Raw genomic sequence first — 18,369 nt, 5'->3', positions numbered from 1 at the left:
CGATGCCCTCCACCGCATCTCCTCCACTTCCCGCTCCTCCGCCCTTGAGCCCCGCTCCTCCAACCGCCACCAAGACAGAACCCCACTGGTTCTCACCTACCACCCCACCAACCTCCGTATACAGCGTATCATCCGCCGTCATTTCCGCCACCTCCAAACGGACCCCACCACCAGGGATATATTTCCCTCCCCTCCCCTATCAGCATTCCGCAAAGACCACTCCCTTCGTGACTCCCTCGTCAGGTCCACACCCCCCACCAACCCAACCTCCACTCCCGGCAAATTTCCTGTTCCTTGGATGCTGCCTAACCTGCTGTGCTTTAACCAGCAACACATTTTCAGCTCTGATCTCCAGCATCTGCAGACCTCACTTTTTACTAAGAGACAGTTAGCTCTCAAGATTGTGTCCAGAGCATGGAATCATGGGGAGTGTTGGCTTTGGGAGAGGGTTGGAGGGGGATTGAGACAGAAGGAGATGCTATGTGTCACCAAACTGAGTTACCGTTGATCTGCACACTGACTTCTTCTGTCTGTTTTTGACCCACATCCCTTATCTAAGAAAACTCTATTAAACTCAAGTCTTAAATATTCAATTTGATCGGGTATCCATAATTTTCTGGGCGTAATGGGGAGGAATTATAGACTTTTACGATGCTTTGAATGAAAAAGTATTCCTGAATAGCCTCTAATGAAATGGTGCCCTTGTGTTCTGGATCCCCTCAAGAAAGGATAGCTTGCTAAATCTATCTAATGAAATCCTACATATTGAACAAATGAAATTGTCAAAAATATCTTCTTCACCTCCACCAAACTTTGTTTATATTCTTGCTGGTGTCAGCTTCTACTCGCAAATCAGTCTAATGTGATATTTCCATGACCAACATCACAAAAATAGAAATAATATGGTTGTTGATCTATTAAAATATTTATCGATATAAATCTTACCTTGCCAATTATAACCGTAACTTTACTGCTGGGAATTTTCATGGAGATATCCTGAAGTACAAATTTGTCAGAATTTCTGTCCCAAGTAAAACAGCCATTGTGAATTTCCAGCACATTGCCATTACTAGAAGAGAAATAATATATTACATTCATCTTTTCAAAAACATTTTCTTAAACATAGATTTTTGTGAGAGACACAAAGCTAATGGATTATTGAAAAGTCTGAAATTTCCCTCAATTTTTGCATTTCATTAATGTTTAATATTGTTTAAAAATAATTTTAAAATGTTGGCATAAAGAAAAATGGGGAAGAGAAAACAAATTAAAGTTTACATGCACAATCATATCAGAAATGTTACTCTTCAAACAAATCAAAAATCTTTCTCATGAAAGTACTGATTAATATAAAAATGGATTCGCTCCAAACTAAATATTCAGTAAACAAGTCAAACTCTTATTTTTATGTAGGTAGCACCTAGGAAAAGAATGGGGAGAGATGTGTTAAAATGAGGCTGGGACTTTTTTCACTGATGCAGAGGAAGTTGAAAAGCATCCTTATAGAAATCTATAAGATAATGAGGGCTATATATAGAGTTAACAGTAGCTACCTTTTCCTCTTGGAGGGGGGTTTTCAATACTGAGGAGGGGGCACATTTTTAAGATGAGAACAGAAAGATTAAAAAAAAGACGTTAGGTTGGATTAGATTAGATCCCCTACAGTGTACCCAGACCCATTTCCCTCTGACTAATGCTGTCAACATTATGGGCAATTTAGCAAGGCCAATTCACCTCACCTGCACATTTTTTCTTTGGATTGTGGGAGGAAACCTGGGCATCTGGAGGCAACGCAGACACGGGGAGAATGTGCAAACTCCACACAGACAGTCGCCTCATGCTGGAATCGAACTGGGTCCCTGGCAAGTGTCAGGCAGCAGTGTTAACCACTGAGCCACCATGACAAGCAAATTTTGTTTTACATATACCTCACGTACGGAATGACCTTCCTGAGGGAGCGGCGGATGTGGGTACAATTACAGCATTTCAAACACATTTGGATAAGTACGTGAATAGGAAACATTTGGAGGGATATGAGCCAGGAGCAGACGGGGGTGGGGGGGGGGTACTAGTTTAGCTTGGGATTATGGTCGGTATGTACTGGTTGGACCAAAGGGTCTGTTTCCATGCTCTATGAGGGAAAAACAGAGTGTTGGGATGAGTTAAAGAGGTGAAAATGGAATGTTATCTGATCTGCAATGGGGAGGGAGAAAACACCAACATAGATTAAAAGGAAAGGTGAAGAATGATTGAACTAGAGGAATTATGCAATCGTGTCATTGTCGGGGTGGCAATAGATAAATGACTCAGTTTCGCACTTCTGTTCATCATCCTGAAACAACACTTAGAATATATGCTCACGAATGTCACATAAAGACAGGATAAATGACTGTTGCCCCAATAGTAGAATATCGTGCCAATTATCACTATTGAGGCTTGTCACAAAATAATGACCAGTTGGGTATCCCAAAAGAAAAAATGATGGAGACAATGCACAAGTTCTTCCAGCTCTCTTCACAAGGTCTGGCTGACTATTTGAAGTGGAATTTTGAAATTAATTTAAAAAGTTAGCTACAGGCACAAGACCTATTATATAGGAGATACAGTGATGAAAAAAGATAAATGATATAAACAATATAGTATTATGATGATTCTAATTGTCTATTGTATCACTCAAGTTGAAAATTATCGTTTCATCTTAAAGAGATCACTTTCTCTCTGAATTTTCCTGCTTGTATAGACAACTTCATCATTATAGGTTGAGTATCAGCAAAGATGAACATGTCTGCAACGCACTGCAGACAAAGGAAAGAAGGAGAGAAAGCAAGGAGTAGACTTCTAATGTACATAAATGAAAGGGCTGAAGATGGTTTGGAACTATTCTTCATTCATTAACTTCAGAATATTTAGAAAAGGCCAAAGAACCCAATTTAGGGCTGGCCTCTAGTGTCCTGATTTAACTGTCCATTACGACTGTATCACTCATTTCACATTAGAAATTAGGCAACAATGAAATCCAAATCCTTTAAAATTAAGAAAATTCTGTTCAGGCCTAAACAGTAAAATCCAAAAGGTAATTATCTTTCAATAGTGTATGTGCTATACCTTTTAATGCTGTACTGAAGTAATTTTGTACAACTTCAATCATAAAATAAAATAATAGAATTCCTGCAATGCAGAAAGAGGCCATTTGGCCTATCAAGTCTGCACTAACCCTCCAAAGAGTATCCCATACAGTGCCCACCCTGTCCCCACATTTAACATAGCTAGTTCACCCAGCCTGCAAATCCCTTTACGTGACAGACAATTTACCATGGCCAATCTGCCTAACCTGCAACATCTTTGGACTGTGGGAGGAAACAAGAGCACCCAGCAGAAACCCACACAGACACAGGGAGAATGTTCAAACACCACACAGACAGTTGCCTGAAGCTGGAATCAAACCCTGGTACTGAGGCAGCAGTGCTAACCACTTAATCATGCCCCACAATAATAAAATATAGTAATAAAATAGTAAAATCCTCTTACTTTTTTTGGATCCTTGCTGATTCAAGAAATAAAATTATTTATACAGTAGTTATTTTGAACCTCCTTACTCAGACAATATGGTGCCAACCTTGTTTTTTGTTTTACTTTTCTCATGGGAATATATTTAATTCCCATATCCTTCAAAGTAGTCTTAAAATATTTTGTATTTTTAGTTCAATTTCCCACTTAATCTTCAAACTTTTCTCATAGCTCCATAGTTAGCTCTCAGCATCCTTCTACATCGATATTATGTTTGGCTTTCATCTTGATTATATTTCTCAGCAGAATCCAAGTTGCAACAATGTCAAAAACAAAAATAAGCAGGCCAATAAAGCCAGAAAAATATGTCAACTAGAAACTACCTTCCAGACAGAGTCACAAAACACAAGGGGACCCTTCATAAAATGATTTATCTACTATAGCAGCACCCTAATTCCTTAACTTGATAAACTTGGAGATTGTCATTAATCATCATGATACTCAAAAAAATTGTTCACTCTATATTGACATAACCATGACAACACTATTAATGTACTGTGGAGGAGGTATGGTGCAATAAAACTGTGTACAGCTGTCATTAAATAAGCATGATGTATTTTTAATGACTTTATATAAATTAATTCAACATCAGTCAAGGTTAGTCACACAAACAAAATAAAATTGTTAAGTCCCCCTTTTTCCTTGTAGTCTTTATGCATTCATAAAATATTTGTTCATGGGATGTGGACATCACTGCTAGGCCAGCATTTATCACCAATCCTTAAAGGACCTCGAGAAGGTGGTGGTGAACTGCCTTCTTGAACTGCTGTAGTCTTCTGGGTGCAGGGACATACACAGTGAGGTTAGATGTGAAGAATAATGATATAGGTCTAAACCAGAGTGGTACATAGCTTGGACGGAAATTGCATGATGGTACTCCCAGGCATCTATAGGTCTAGTCCTTCAGTATGGTAGAAGTTGCAGATTTTGAAGATGTTGTAGAATGAGCTAAGCAAGTTGCTGTTTTGTATTTTGTAGATAGTATACACTGTGCATTGGTATTTAAGGGAATAAATGTTGAGGGTGGTCAGTAAGATGATATGGACTTGTTGGGCCGAAGGACCCATTTCCACACTGTAGAGAATCTAATTTAATCTAATCTAAAAAAGATGCCTAAGAACTGCTGTACAACTTCGTCCCAATTACAATAAAACAATAAGTTCCTCTAGCCCTCACCCTACCACCCTCCCTCCTGAATGGTATTGAGCTTCTTGAATATAGATTCAATATTTGAATAGCTAGCCAACTATGGATGAACAAAACTGATAACAAACTTGCAATCGCCATGCAGGTGTTACATTTTTTCCACAGTTCATGGAAAAGAGGACAGTCAAGTATCAGTCTGGCTCAGTAAAGTCACTCCAAGGCATGAGTTCAAGCCCCACTCTAGCACGTCTGATCTGTGCTTTCACCACCACCACCATACAGTGTCAGCACACCCTTATTGTAGCATTTGTTTAAATGTGGACTTTTATTCGTTCATTAAGCTCTTTCTCCTTTGCTACTCTTCAAAACAGAGTGTTTTTCTAATGTCTGGGTCAACATGTATTCTTAAAACACCAGCATCAAAATAGATTAATTGAAAAATTATTCACTGCAAGGTTCCACAAGTATAAGTGGGATAAATTAGTTGACAGACTCCCTATAAAATAATACTTTGATAAAAATTAATTTGTTGTGAAGCACTTAAAGACTTCTGAAGAGGTGAAGTTGAAATGCAAATTAAAGAACATTGCAGTAAATGACATGTCAGAGGAAATAATGCTGTTCCAAATCTTGTATGCATTGTGTAAAATTCAGTCAAGTCTTGTCTTGTGCCAATTAATGCCCAGAACAGCTGTTAAATCACTCTGGGGCGATGTACCCAAGCAAAAGGTAGGTTCACCCCTAAGTTAGCTAATAAGGAATTATTTCAATATTTTAAACAATCAGAAATGAAGAACGAACTAGAGTAAAATGTCACTCGCGATAAATTTGACATTAGCATACTGACTTTGATAATAAAGCTGGTTAGTTGCTACGTGGGACAATAGATGAATCTTTGTCTTCAAATGGGTAGCTGATAGTGTGTTGCTGGAAAAGCGCAGCAGGTCAGGCAGCATCCAAGGAGCAGGAGAATCGGCGATTCGGGCATCAGCCCTTCCTGAAGAAGGGCTCATGCCCGAAACATCGATTTTCCTGCTCCTTGGATGCTGCCTAACCTGCTGCGCTTTTCCAGCAACACATTTTCAGGTCTGATCTCCAGCATCTGCAGTCCTCACTTTCTCCTTCAAGATGGGTAGCAGAAGTTAGGACAATTGCAGATTCCACATTTCCCAGCAAAAGAGTCTCCACAGGTACAATTTCATGGTGGGGAGGTGGGTGCCGTTTACAGTCAAGCCAAGTGACTCTGGAAACAGTTTGGAGATAGCCAGAGCAGTTAGTAGGTGTTTAAACAGGTTGCTCAACAGACCAACTCTAGTGCTATACAACTTCGTCCCAATTACAATAGAAACAAAAAGTTCCCCTAGCCCTCACCCTACCACAAACCAACATGCCCCATCCATGCTACCTCAAATCCCTCCACCAAAGCTCTCCATACCTTCAAAACAAGTTTTGGCATTTCCATGCCAATTCCCAATGCATAGAACCAATGAAGCCAAAATGACCAAGTATGTCAAAGAAATTTTTAAAGAAAATGAATTATTCATAACCCTCCCCTTGCTGAAAAAACCTCACTCACCAAAGTGTCAATCAACCAAGCCATTTAAAATATCAATAGCTGAAAGTGCAAAACTTGAAACATTTTTATCTTCTGTAAGCAAGAATTGTTGAATTGATAGAACAGATCAAAACCAAAGCTGTCAATCCAGCAACATTCTCCCTGGAATTCTGCTGTTCCAATCTTCTAATAGATGTTTGGGCTCTCAGTCAAGCCTCATACCATATTTTTCCAGTTGCAAGGTGGTTGATTCAGTATTAACATTCAAAACAAGAATTAAACAAATGAGAGAGCCTTCTGACAACAACCGTCCAATTGCAAGTTCTGACTGTGCATATCCAGCTCTGACTCTTCATGTGGATATATGCAACACACAATTTAAAACTGATTTTGAAAAATTATCAAAAGATTCTACTTCAACAGTTGTTTTCTCTTCAGTAATATCCTTTCTTTTCAAATTTTAATGGTTTGTTAGATTTTGATCACTCTATTTCAAATTACTCTAGAGATTTCATGACTGCTACACATGCACATATAAGCACAGCCTAAATGGCATAAATACTAAAAAGGAAAATGTATTTATGGATCTGGTGAAAAAACAATGCAGTCAGATTAATTTGATAGTTCCAGCTAAGACTGTAAAGAGAAGGAGAGGCTAAATGGTCTTCTTTGCTTTATTATTCTACAATTCTAATAGATTCATATATCTTTGAAATCAGGTACCAGTACAAGATCATTAAAATCTGAATGATAACGTTCTTTAACATGTTCCAAAGGGAAGACACTACCCAAGAGGGGTAAACCAAGTAAATTTCAGACTTAAATTATGAATGAGACATAATTTGAATTTTTTTAAAAAACTTCAAAGATACTGGAAATGGATGGATGATATTTATCTCAGCATACTAAAACAAACTAAAAAAGGTGAAGCACAGAACTGTTATGAGAAGTGACTGCAGATAAACTTTAGTATGTTAACCATATTCAAAAATGAGCAACAAAAAAATGTCATGGGTAATTGAAGATCCCTTCTTAGGGTAACAGGGTTGTACAACATGGAAATAGACTCTTCAGTCCAACTCGTCCATGCCAGTCAGAGATCCGAAATTAATCTAGTCCCATTTGCCAGCATTTTGTCCATAACCCTCTAAAACCTTCCTATTCATGTTCACATCCAGACACTTTTTCCAGAGGAAGTGGTAGATGCAGGTACAGTCATAACATTTAAAATACATTTTGACAGGTACATGAATGGGGAAGGTTTGGAGGGATATGACAAGTTTAGTTTAGGAAATGTGGTTGGTATGGATAAATTGAACCAAAAGGTCTGTTTCTATGCTGTATTACTCTAACTTTAACTCGATAAATCTGAAGTAAAAATTACTGCTATATTTATAAGATCATTTACACCATGGTGTGCATGAGATAATTAGCTTGTAAAATGTTCAGGGATTAGTGTTAAGATTGTGGTTGTCAAACTTAGATCACTTGGATTGAATATATACTGCACAGATTTGTCAAATTTACAGATAATAACAAATAAGCAGCAGAATAGAATCAGAGCAGACAACTGAAAGCCTAGTAAAGTGCCCAAAGTGCTCCATCCCTGGGGGAAATTAGGCATCATATCAATAATTCTTAAACAGCTAAGGCTGAAGTAAAAGACCAAGGAGTAACTTCAACACTCAACACATTAACATGAGGTAAACAAAATGTATACTTAATATAATTCTAATTAATATAACCAGAGCAATAAAACATAAGTCTAAGGTGTATTGTATAGTGCTTTCAGTAGACCTCACCAAGTATATAATGCTCACAACCTGATCAGCAGTTCACAAAGTGGCATTCACACAACTAAGGGAGCTTACAGAGAAGACATTAGGGTTTGAAATGAGACACATGATACAAGGAAAGAATGGACAAAATTGGACATTTTCCTCAGAGAAGAATCCAAAATGTGATCAGATAGAAGTATCCAACTGTGAATGGTACAAGATAAGACTGGAAATTACTTCAGAGTAATTTGTTTAGTGTAGGACAAAAGGGGCAAAACAGTTAGTTGTCAAACCAGCAATTATTTGATGAGACCCCCCCCCCAACTTCCAGCTTGAGTGATTCCTGACAAGTTTGAATTACAATAAGCTGCAGGAGAGGGCAGCATCAGCATGGGTCTTTAAAGGCAAAATAAGTCTCCCCAAACGTGGCATAAAAGATTCAGGAACCTAGGTAACCCTATTCCAAGAAACAAGTTATTCTTTTATATTAGAACACACGGTGAACAAATCCACTTCTGAACAATTTAAATTAATGCTCTCAAAGGTCAGTTAACCACTGTGCAGCATATTTTCAAAAGGAACTATTAACAGCGAACTCATGTCACAAAGATCAAAAATTCCTTCTCAATAACTTCACAGCGAGACAATATCATTTATTAAAAATACCAATATGTACACACCAAGTGTTTCCGTGTCCACTTTATAGAATAGTTGAAGAGCTGTAAGTCTTTCACTTTTAGAATATAATTCTATAATTACAGAAAGATGCAATTCTTACACTCAGTAATCATGAATGCACCTGCATTGATTATGAAAATTCTAAGATGTACAACTTTGTCAGTAAGTAGCCTTTGGATTTATTTGGTACCTTTCTGTTCCTTTGTACCTCATTAAGTGCAATTCAATGTGGTGTGAAACAGGAAGGGATTTTGTCATTATCCTATTTACTGGGACAATAAAAACTAAGCTTATCAATAATTACTTGACAGAGTATGACATCATAGTGCCCAAGCAAAACTGGGATCAGTGTGAATCCATTGGTTGGGGCCATTCCGAGCACAACGGAAGATGGCTGTGATTGTTACAGGACATCACTCCAATAGTTCCTTTTGGAGTATCCTTTGTCCAACTATCACTGAAGTTTGCATAATGTTCAGCACTATTCACAACTCCTCAGACATTGAAACAGCTTTTGTTCACATGCATCAGGACCTGGACAAATAAATAGCAAGTAATATTCATATCATACAAGTGCTAAAAAATGTCCATCTCAAACAGATGTTCAATGGCATTACTATAGCTGAATATCCCACCATCAACATCCTGTGGGTTACCAGAACTTTAACTGAACCAACCATATAAATACTGTAGCTACAAGTACACATCTGGTGTTGGTAATTCTGTTGCGAGTAACTCATCTCCTCACTTCCTAACTTCTTCAGCCAGAGAGTGATGGGCCTGTGGAATTCATTGCCACGGAATGCAGTGGAGGCCGGAACGTTAAATGTCTTCAAGGCAGAGATTGATAAATTCTTAATCTTGCAAGGAATTAAGGGATACATGGAGAATCTGGGTAAGTGGCATTGAAATGCCCATTAGCCATGATTGAATGGCGGAGTAGACGCGATGGACCGATTGGCCTTACTTCCACTCCTATGCCTTATGGTCTTAGAAATGGGATAGAATTCTCTTCACTTGCTTGGATGAGCGTAGGTCCAACATTACTCAAGCAGCTCAATCCAGCCTGCTTAATTGTTGCCTACCCACCACTTTCCGCAATCACTTTCTTCATTGCTGACGCACAGTGGTTGCTGGGTGCACCTTCTAATGCCTAATACAGTCCCTCACAAAAAAATACTTCACTAACAGCATTTTCTAAGACCACAACCTCTGCCTCCTCAGAGGTAAAGGACAACAAATGCATGGGAACACCATCACCTGTGTGTTCCCTTTCAAGTCACTCATCATCCTGATTTGCAAGTGTATTGCCATTTCTTCACTGTCACTAGCCCAAAATCCAGGAAGTTCCTTCTTCACAGCAAAAGAGGTGGACTACACATCAAGATTTACAACCATTCACGAAGTCAGCTCATCATCATCTTCGAAAGGACGCTTCAGGATGGATAATATAGTACAATTGACTAGGTCACCAATGCCTTTACTTCATGAATAAATTAAAAAATAACTTGTTCAGTTTGACTTCTGCCTGGATCACGTGGCTACAGATCTCAATACAGTTTTGATCTTTTTATGAAAAGTAAGCTTAATTCCAGAGGAGAAGTGACAGGAACAGTCAAGGCAGTATTTAACCAATTGAAGGATGAAAGATTTCTAATAAAATTGAAATCAGTGGAGTCTGGATGAAAGCTGTCAAGGACTAACTTCATTTTTTGGCAAGGAAGATGTTGGTTGCAACAGAGGTCTATCATCTTTGCCATTGTACATTCCTGCAGAAGTCTTGGTCACCATCTTCAGCCCAACCACATTCAGCTCTTTCTTCAAATGACCCTTCTTCACAACGTCAGAAGTGGGGCTGCCTCATTTTCACATGCTGCGATATTCACTACACGTCTTAACGTGCTTTGATGGCTATAAAGAGCATTTGGATCTCCCAAGGTCATGAAAAGTGCTGTATAAATGCAAATTCTTTAAGAAGGAGAAGGCATAAGAATACAAACCAAAATAAGGAATAAAAAGATCTAATTCCCTAGATTTTCCCAGGGACGAAGGTCCATAAGTGTCTCAAACGGTGGAATTTTCTGTAAGATCTGGAGTTTTTATCAAGGTGGACAGGGAACAAATATTCCAATCCCTGACTGCAGGTTAAAGTCTTGTAATTAAGCTCTCTGAATCTTTCAGTCAGGTCAACTGTCCTAATCATTTTGCACTCATTAATACCCCAGCCCAAAGGAATTACTTTGCAGGTGTAATTTTGCTAGCCAAAAATGGGACATTCATGTATTCACAAATCAAACTATATGTACACAAGACATAAGTTTAGCAGAGTAGATTGCTTCATCAAAACTCCAGTGAGTACAAACATCTTTGTTTACTAGTTTCTTTGAGGAGAAAGTGAGGTCTGCAGATGCTGGAGATCAGAGCTGAAAATGTGTTGCTGGAAAAGCGCAGCAGGTCAGGCAGCATCCAAGGAACAGGAGATTCGACGTTTTGGGCATAAGCCCATCTGAAGGAGGGCTTATGCCCGAAACGTCAAATCTCCTGTTCCTTGGATGCTGCCTGACATGCTGCGCTTTTCCAGCAACACATTTTCAGCTTACTAGTTTCTTCGTAAACAAGTCATTCCTTTGTGCAAATGTTTATCAAGTTAGGGCTAAAAGGTTATCCTTTTCGACCAGCACAAGAGAACTCTCAGTCATTGGCAGTCTGCACGATCTAGTTACACACTTGACAGTGTTGGGACAGAGGCAGACATGGCCCAGTAGCCTGTCCAGACCAGACAGCCAAATTGGATGGTTTTAGGGCAGGCAAGAGGGCCTGCAATATAAAAAGAGAAAAGATAAATCTTGCAATTGACAGCATTAAGAAGGGTGAAAATCAGTCATTAGTTTGGAGGACGCACTTCACCATACTGGGGTTGCTATACAATCAAAGGAAAATGTTTTTGTAAATAGAATGTATACAACAAATTCAACAAGAATTAGCTAATTAAAGATATTCTGTTAATTAACTTTTAGTTATTTGCATACTGAAACTTAATTTTACTGTTTCAATATCTTTCATAAATTTTATTTTTAATTATCTTTGAACTTATCCACAAGTATTATATGCAAGGGATACGGTTTGTAAATAGTGACATTAAGTCCCCTGAACTTAGGTATATTATGTAACACGGAAAGATTATTAAGTGGTCACGCAGTTAATGATCCTCTTGGAAGGAATGACCACAACTTGCTAGACCTTCAAATTCAGATTCAAAGATGAAGACTGAGTTGCATATGAGAATTTTAGCAGTGAACAAAGGTAATTATACAGGCCTGAGGAAGGAGTTGGCCCTAGTGGATTGGGCAAAAATATTAAAGGGCAGGACAATTGAAGAACAGTGGCAAATACTTAGGGAGATATTACTGTCAATTAAAGTATATCCTTGAGATGAAGAGAAATTGTAAAAAGGTGAAAAATCAACCATGGCTTAACAAGGAAATCAAGGATAACAAAGGCAAAAGCTAGGGTGGATACTGCAAACGTTAGTAGCACTCTGGAAGATTGGGAGAACTTTAAGCATCAGCAAAGGGTGATTAAAAACAAAAACAAAAAAGCTGCTATGAACTATGAAAGGAAACTGGCAGAAATATAAGCCCTGATACCAAAAGCTTCTATAAGTAAATAAAAAGGAAGAGAATAGTGAAAGTAAATGTTGGCCATTCGTAAATCAAAAATGGCAAGGTAATAATGGTCAACTCAAATGGCAGATGGAACTAAATCAATAATTAATCTGTTTTCACAGTGGAAGACAATAATTTCTTCCCTAAAACTGCAGTTAGTATAGAGGAACTTGGTGAAATTACTGAAACGAGGGAGAAGGTAATGAGTAAACAGATGGGATTAAAGGTAAATGAGTCCCTGGGGCTGGATGGGCAGCACCCTATGGTATTAAAGGTGGTGTCACCAGAGATAGTGGAAGCACTGGTTATGATTTTCCAAAATTCCAAAAATGGATTCTGGAAAGGCATCAGTGGATTGGAAACATGCTACTGTGACATTCTTATTCAAAAGAAAAGGAGACAGGCAAGAAGTGGGAAACTATAGACCAGTTAGTTTGGCCTCTGTCTTGGGAAAGTTTGAGTCAACTATGGAGGAGGAAATAACTGAATATTTGGAACAACAAAGATCAATTTATCAGTGTCAGCATGGTTTCAAGAAGGGCAAGTTGTGTTTGACAAACTTGGAGTTCTTTGAGGATGTAACCAGTAATGTGGATAATGAGGATCTGGTGGATGTGGTATATCTAGACTTCCTGAAGGCATTTGACAAGATGCTGCATCAAAGACTGATCCAGAATATTAGATCCTAGGGGCTTAAGGATAGAGTACTGATTTGTACAGAGGATTAGCTAACTGACAAAAAAAAAAGAGGATCGAGTTAAATGGATCCTTCTCTGGATGGCGAACTGTAACTAGTGGGTGCTACAGAGTTCAGTTCTCGGATTTCGACTATTTACAATCAATTTAAATGAACTGCAAGCAGGGACACAGAGAAAGCAAGCAATTATGTGAAGAGCGTTTACAAATGGCTATTGATAGGCTAGGTGAATGGGCCAGAAATTGATGTGTGGATAAGTGCTAGGTTGTCCATTTGGGCTAGAAAAATAAAAAGGCAAATGATTATTTAAATAGAAAGTAGGTTCAAAGTGCATCACTGCAGAAGGATCTGGGCATCTTTGTGCACAAATCACAAAGAGGGTATGCAGGTGTAACTTGTAATAAGAAAAGCAAATGGAATCCTGGCATTTATTGCAAAACATCTGGGTTATAAAAGTAAAGAAATGTTGTTACAATTATATAAGGTGCTGCTGAAACCACAACTGGAATATTGTGGCCAGTTTTGGTCTTATTTGAGGAAGAATGTGGATGGCACTGGAAGCAGTTCAGAGCAGGTTCACCAGGTTGATTCCAATAGTTTTAGCTCATACTCTCTGGAATTCAAAAAAAAAGGGAGTCAGTTTGAGATATTTAAAATGTTCAAGAGGATTGATAAGGTAGGCACTGATCAAATGGGACAGCCTCAAACAAGAGGTCATAGATATAGAGGGAGAGGAGGTAGTTTTAAATCTGGAAATGAGGAGAAACTACTTCACTCAGAGGGTTGTAAATCAATGGAACTTACTGCTCCAGAGCGCAGTGGGATCAACCAAAAATTCAAGACAGAAATAAATATGTTTCTGTTGAAAAATAGGACAAAGGGCTATGCGGAGCAGGTAGGAAATTGAAGCTAAGACCAGGATAAGATCAGCCATAGTCATGTTAAACGGCAGAGTACGCTCATAGGGCTGAATTGCCTACTCCCACTCCTAATCCTTATGTTCCTATGTTGATCAAAGAACATCACAATGACTCCCATGATAAGGTTCATTTACAATTATTTTGGGGCACAAACAATACCAAAACAAAAACAAGGTTATATGTTTAAATCAGGTGCATTAAATGAGCAAGTAGCAGTCAACATCCACTGGTCACACAAATAATGAAAAAGCAGATATTACACACTTTTATTGCCAAGTTATTCGGCAAATAAAAGATCCACATTGCATAAATACTCAGAGGCATCATGTCTAATAATGCACATCACTTGGAGTCTTGAATTGTGCAGACAATTTAAATGCATGGTCCCTTTAAACCTGTTTTTGCTTAATAATGCATGCATGGCAATTAAAAGGATCCAATGTCGTGAACATGAACAACCAAACTACAAAACCTGACAAGCCGAATATCCCCCACATAACTTGGCTTATCCTTGCAAGAACTGACAATACATTGCCACCCATCAACCCACCTCAGGCCCTCATTGGCTTAACTCTCCTCTTCATCCACCTGTCACCCTACCTTTTTATCTCCCCACACATCACCTTAAACCACATTTAACTTACCTCTCCTTAGTCGCTGTCAAAGTGGCTTTGAGAACTTCAAATAATGTAATACCTAATATTTGGAATTTTAGCTGGAAGATTCACCGACTTGTAAGTGAATGTGCTTAAGAAGCAGTAATGTTAGTCAAATCTGTTCAAACAATATTTGGAATTTCAACAACCAAATAAATTAACTTTTTTTTAAGGATATTCTAAATGTTTAAATGCCTGATACCTTGCTTGATAAAATATAAAGAAGTCTTTTATTCAATTACACAACCATTGGTTTTCAAATGCAATAAAATAATTCACTGTACTTAGTGAATAAACAGGTTTTGAAACTTTACCTGCAACTGGGAAGGAGCTCCACATCATCTACAATGCTTTCATCAGGTTTTGCCCCATTGCAATCATTAATTAAAGAGTCCAGATGGGGTTTGTCTGGGTGGTCTAGCAAATCATTGCAGTTGTGAGAATGATTAGTAACATCTTTTCCTTCTGTCTGTACAAGCTGTGAAATTCAAGTCAAATATAAGAGTGCATTTCATTTTTTAGAAGAGATCAAGCAAATGACTCCTTCAAATATCCATTAAAACAAATAATAAAATCACTTGCATGTTGTTACAATCCAGGCAATGTCAAGACTGAAAATTCAGATCTCAGACTAAAATCTGACATGATAGACCTTTTTTGTCATAAATGAGATGGTTTCTCCCGGAAACATAAGCAGACAATGCTGCAGATTTGGCTTTACAAACAAATAAATTATTATGCAAAGAAATGAAGGTAATATAGAATAAATCAAGATATTTACATTAACATAAGTTTAAATATTTTGAAACAACTCCACTAATCTTAAAAGGGTCCAGTTACAGTACTCAAAAACCAATGAAAGTACCATTCCCAATCCCACAAAAAGGCTTGACGCAGCTATGCTTTCCATTCTTGGTTGAGAGAATCTGAAGCTGCTTCCTTGTTTTATCATATAACTGATCTTAAATTTTCCCAGCTATAAATGCTCCAGGGTGAACACTTCTGGTCTAGAGCTTTTGAACTGAACTTTTTAAACTGTGGTAACCTATGTTTAACAATTCTAAAATCTCTTTTCCTTTTCTCAGAACATACCACTTTACAGCTCCAACTTCAGCTAAGAACCTTACAGAACTACCCAAACTGAAAAATAAATCTTCATTTTTTAGACTATGGGTGTTTCCCCCAAGCCCCCCAAAAATTCCAGAATCTTCCATCTGAATGTTTAATACTGTTTTCTTTGTTCACTTGTGAATTCTCCCAATACACACGAATTCCTATTTGTTCTTGGAGGCCACCGCCCTCACAAACCGCTTTAAAATAATTCATGATGGCCGTAGAAATACTTTGAAGTTTGATCTAGTGGCATATAGGATTTGTGATTAAATTTAAAAATCCAAAATCAAAGGTAAATGATGTTAAAATACTTATAAGTCACATAATCTATATCACAATGTGCATTTAAAATTATACTTAACCAAAACCACAAGTTCAAAGAGAATGTTTAAATATTTTGTTCTATTAAGTTTTTAAAAATTAAATTCCTTTTCTCAGTCTCAATTTGTGAGATTAAAAAACAACTGCATAGTACTCAAGACTTACGCATTTCCTATCAAGCGACCAAACTCGCAAAATCTGTGAATACCTACAGAAATAAATGTTCTAACATTAATTAGAAAGACAGGAAAAAATTTAGCACATTCAGCTCTTTGAACCTGTTTCACCATTCAACAACCTTGAAGTTGATCTGGATCTTAACTGCATCCATTTGCCTTGGCTCCACCATATTCTGGATTAGTGGTGCTGGAAGAGCACAGCAGTTCAGGCAGCATCCAAAGTGCAGCGGAATCGGCGTTTCGGGCAAAAGCCCTTCATCAGGAATCATTCCTGGTTACCATTTGGCTACCAAAAATCTACCATTTAAAAATTATTAACTGAGATAACTTCAATTACTCTTTGTGGGAGTACATTCCACATGTGGGCAGCACGGTGGCACAGTGGTTAGCACTGCTGCCTCACAGCGCCTGAGACCCGGGTTCAATTCCCGACTCAGGCGACTGACTGTGTGGAGTTTGCACATTCTCCCTGTGTCAGCGTGGGTTTCCTCCGGGTGCTCCGGTTTCCTCCCACACTCCAAAGATGTGCAGGTCAGGTGAATTGGCCATGCTAAATTGCCCGTAGTGTTAGGTTAGGGGTATGGGTGGGTTGCGCTTCGGTGGGTCGGTGTGGACTTGTTGGGCTGAAGGGCCTGTTTCCACACTAAGTAATCTAATTGCTACCATCCTTTGCATGACAGTGTTTCTTAATTTCTCTCCTGAATGGACCAGCCCTCATTTTAAGATTACATCACTTGGTCCTAGATTTTGCCATCAGCAGAAAATATTTCTACCTATCTTATCAACTCTTTTCACTGTTCAAAATAAAATCTATTGAATTGATCCCTTACTTTTTATGTTCTAGGGAATACAAATCTACTTTGTACCAAGTCTCCTTGTCATCAAATCTGTTGGGTCCTGATAATATTCTATAGCATTTGCGCTACTCTTTTGATGAGACCAGTCTAGCCATTCTAAGTCGCAATGGCCTTTTTGGTATTTCAGAAATGTTATAAACCTGGTTTATACCATCTGCCCCTTGATAATCTAGACTGGTAATCAATTAAGGTTAACAATATATTAACATCTGATTATTGCTTTTTAGCATGCTTGAATGCCTAAATCATTTTGCATCTTCACTATTGTCTCACTTGCTTATAATTAAGCATTACTTTCCTCATGAGTCTTCATTCAGTACATTTGTATCCTGTTAATATTACCTCCCATTTCTCAGAAATGCTTGGAAGATAACTAAGACATGCTACAGGCACATGTGAAATGTTGACATCATGACAGAAAAGCTGGAGATGAAAAAAATGGATGAGATCAAGCATATCTCCATACAATTTTCTATCTGGCTTCCCGGTTTAGAAAATTAAGACTTTTGTGAATAGGCCGGGTAAAGATATTTCTTTTGAACAAGACCTTCTGCATTTCAGAGTCATGTTCAATGCAGAGTTGAACTGTTAGCTTGAACATTGTCTCCTCAACAACGATAGCCCAAACGGAATTTGATAATATCACCTATGTGCGCTGCTGCCTCAGCCATTTTCTAATCGTACTCTCATTCAACCTTCATTACTTCCAGACTTCTCCAATCATATTAGCAACTACAGGAAATGTTCACTATTTCTGGGTGGTCCCATTTAAAAGACATAATGGCAACTTTAGATCTCTTTTGTGTAGTTTCTTTTTCCCTCACCAATAAGATAGCCATCCTGGGTTTTTATAGGTTCAAAGACAAAGTTTGGGAGGAAGAAGAGGACCTAATAGTTCAACATCAAAATTACAGTACACTTTAAGGCCAATGTGCCTTCCATTTGAGGTATATCACTATGAACGCACTACAGGTCAAATCTCTTGTTGGCTTTTACAGTCCTCTATAGACTGTGCAGTTCCTTAGAACACAATGTAAAGAAGGTTAATTCATTTAATTAAGTTAATTACTGAATAACATATAATTGGGCATAGTTAGTGGATGCTTCAGGTATCTGAACTGATCTTTGGTCCATTCCACAATATAGTACAGGTAAGATTTGAAGAGTTGTGGTTGGATCACAGCTGCTACATTTAGTTTCTTTTGGCTTGTTCTTGAATTAATTTAGTGCTTAGAAG

General features: G+C 38.1%; 1 protein-coding gene across 3 annotated transcripts in view; it reads right to left on the bottom strand.

Moving 5' to 3' along the window:
• The window catches only part of LOC132811042 (ATP-binding cassette sub-family C member 9-like), a 141,134-nt gene that overhangs the window by 52,272 nt on the left and 70,493 nt on the right, over nt 1–18,369 (bottom strand). For all 3 annotated transcript variants that reach the window (XM_060822753.1, XM_060822754.1, XM_060822755.1), the window contains exons 14-15: nt 14,977–15,140; nt 946–1,069 (exon numbers count right to left, since the gene is read on the bottom strand). In XM_060822753.1, the coding sequence (XP_060678736.1) occupies nt 946–1,069; nt 14,977–15,140 (288 nt within the window). The remainder of the gene's footprint in view (nt 1–945; nt 1,070–14,976; nt 15,141–18,369) is intronic.

This window comes from Hemiscyllium ocellatum, chromosome 4, assembly GCF_020745735.1.
Source record: "Hemiscyllium ocellatum isolate sHemOce1 chromosome 4, sHemOce1.pat.X.cur, whole genome shotgun sequence".
Lineage (NCBI taxonomy): Eukaryota > Metazoa > Chordata > Chondrichthyes > Orectolobiformes > Hemiscylliidae > Hemiscyllium > Hemiscyllium ocellatum.
This window is presented reverse-complemented; position numbering and strand designations above follow the sequence as displayed.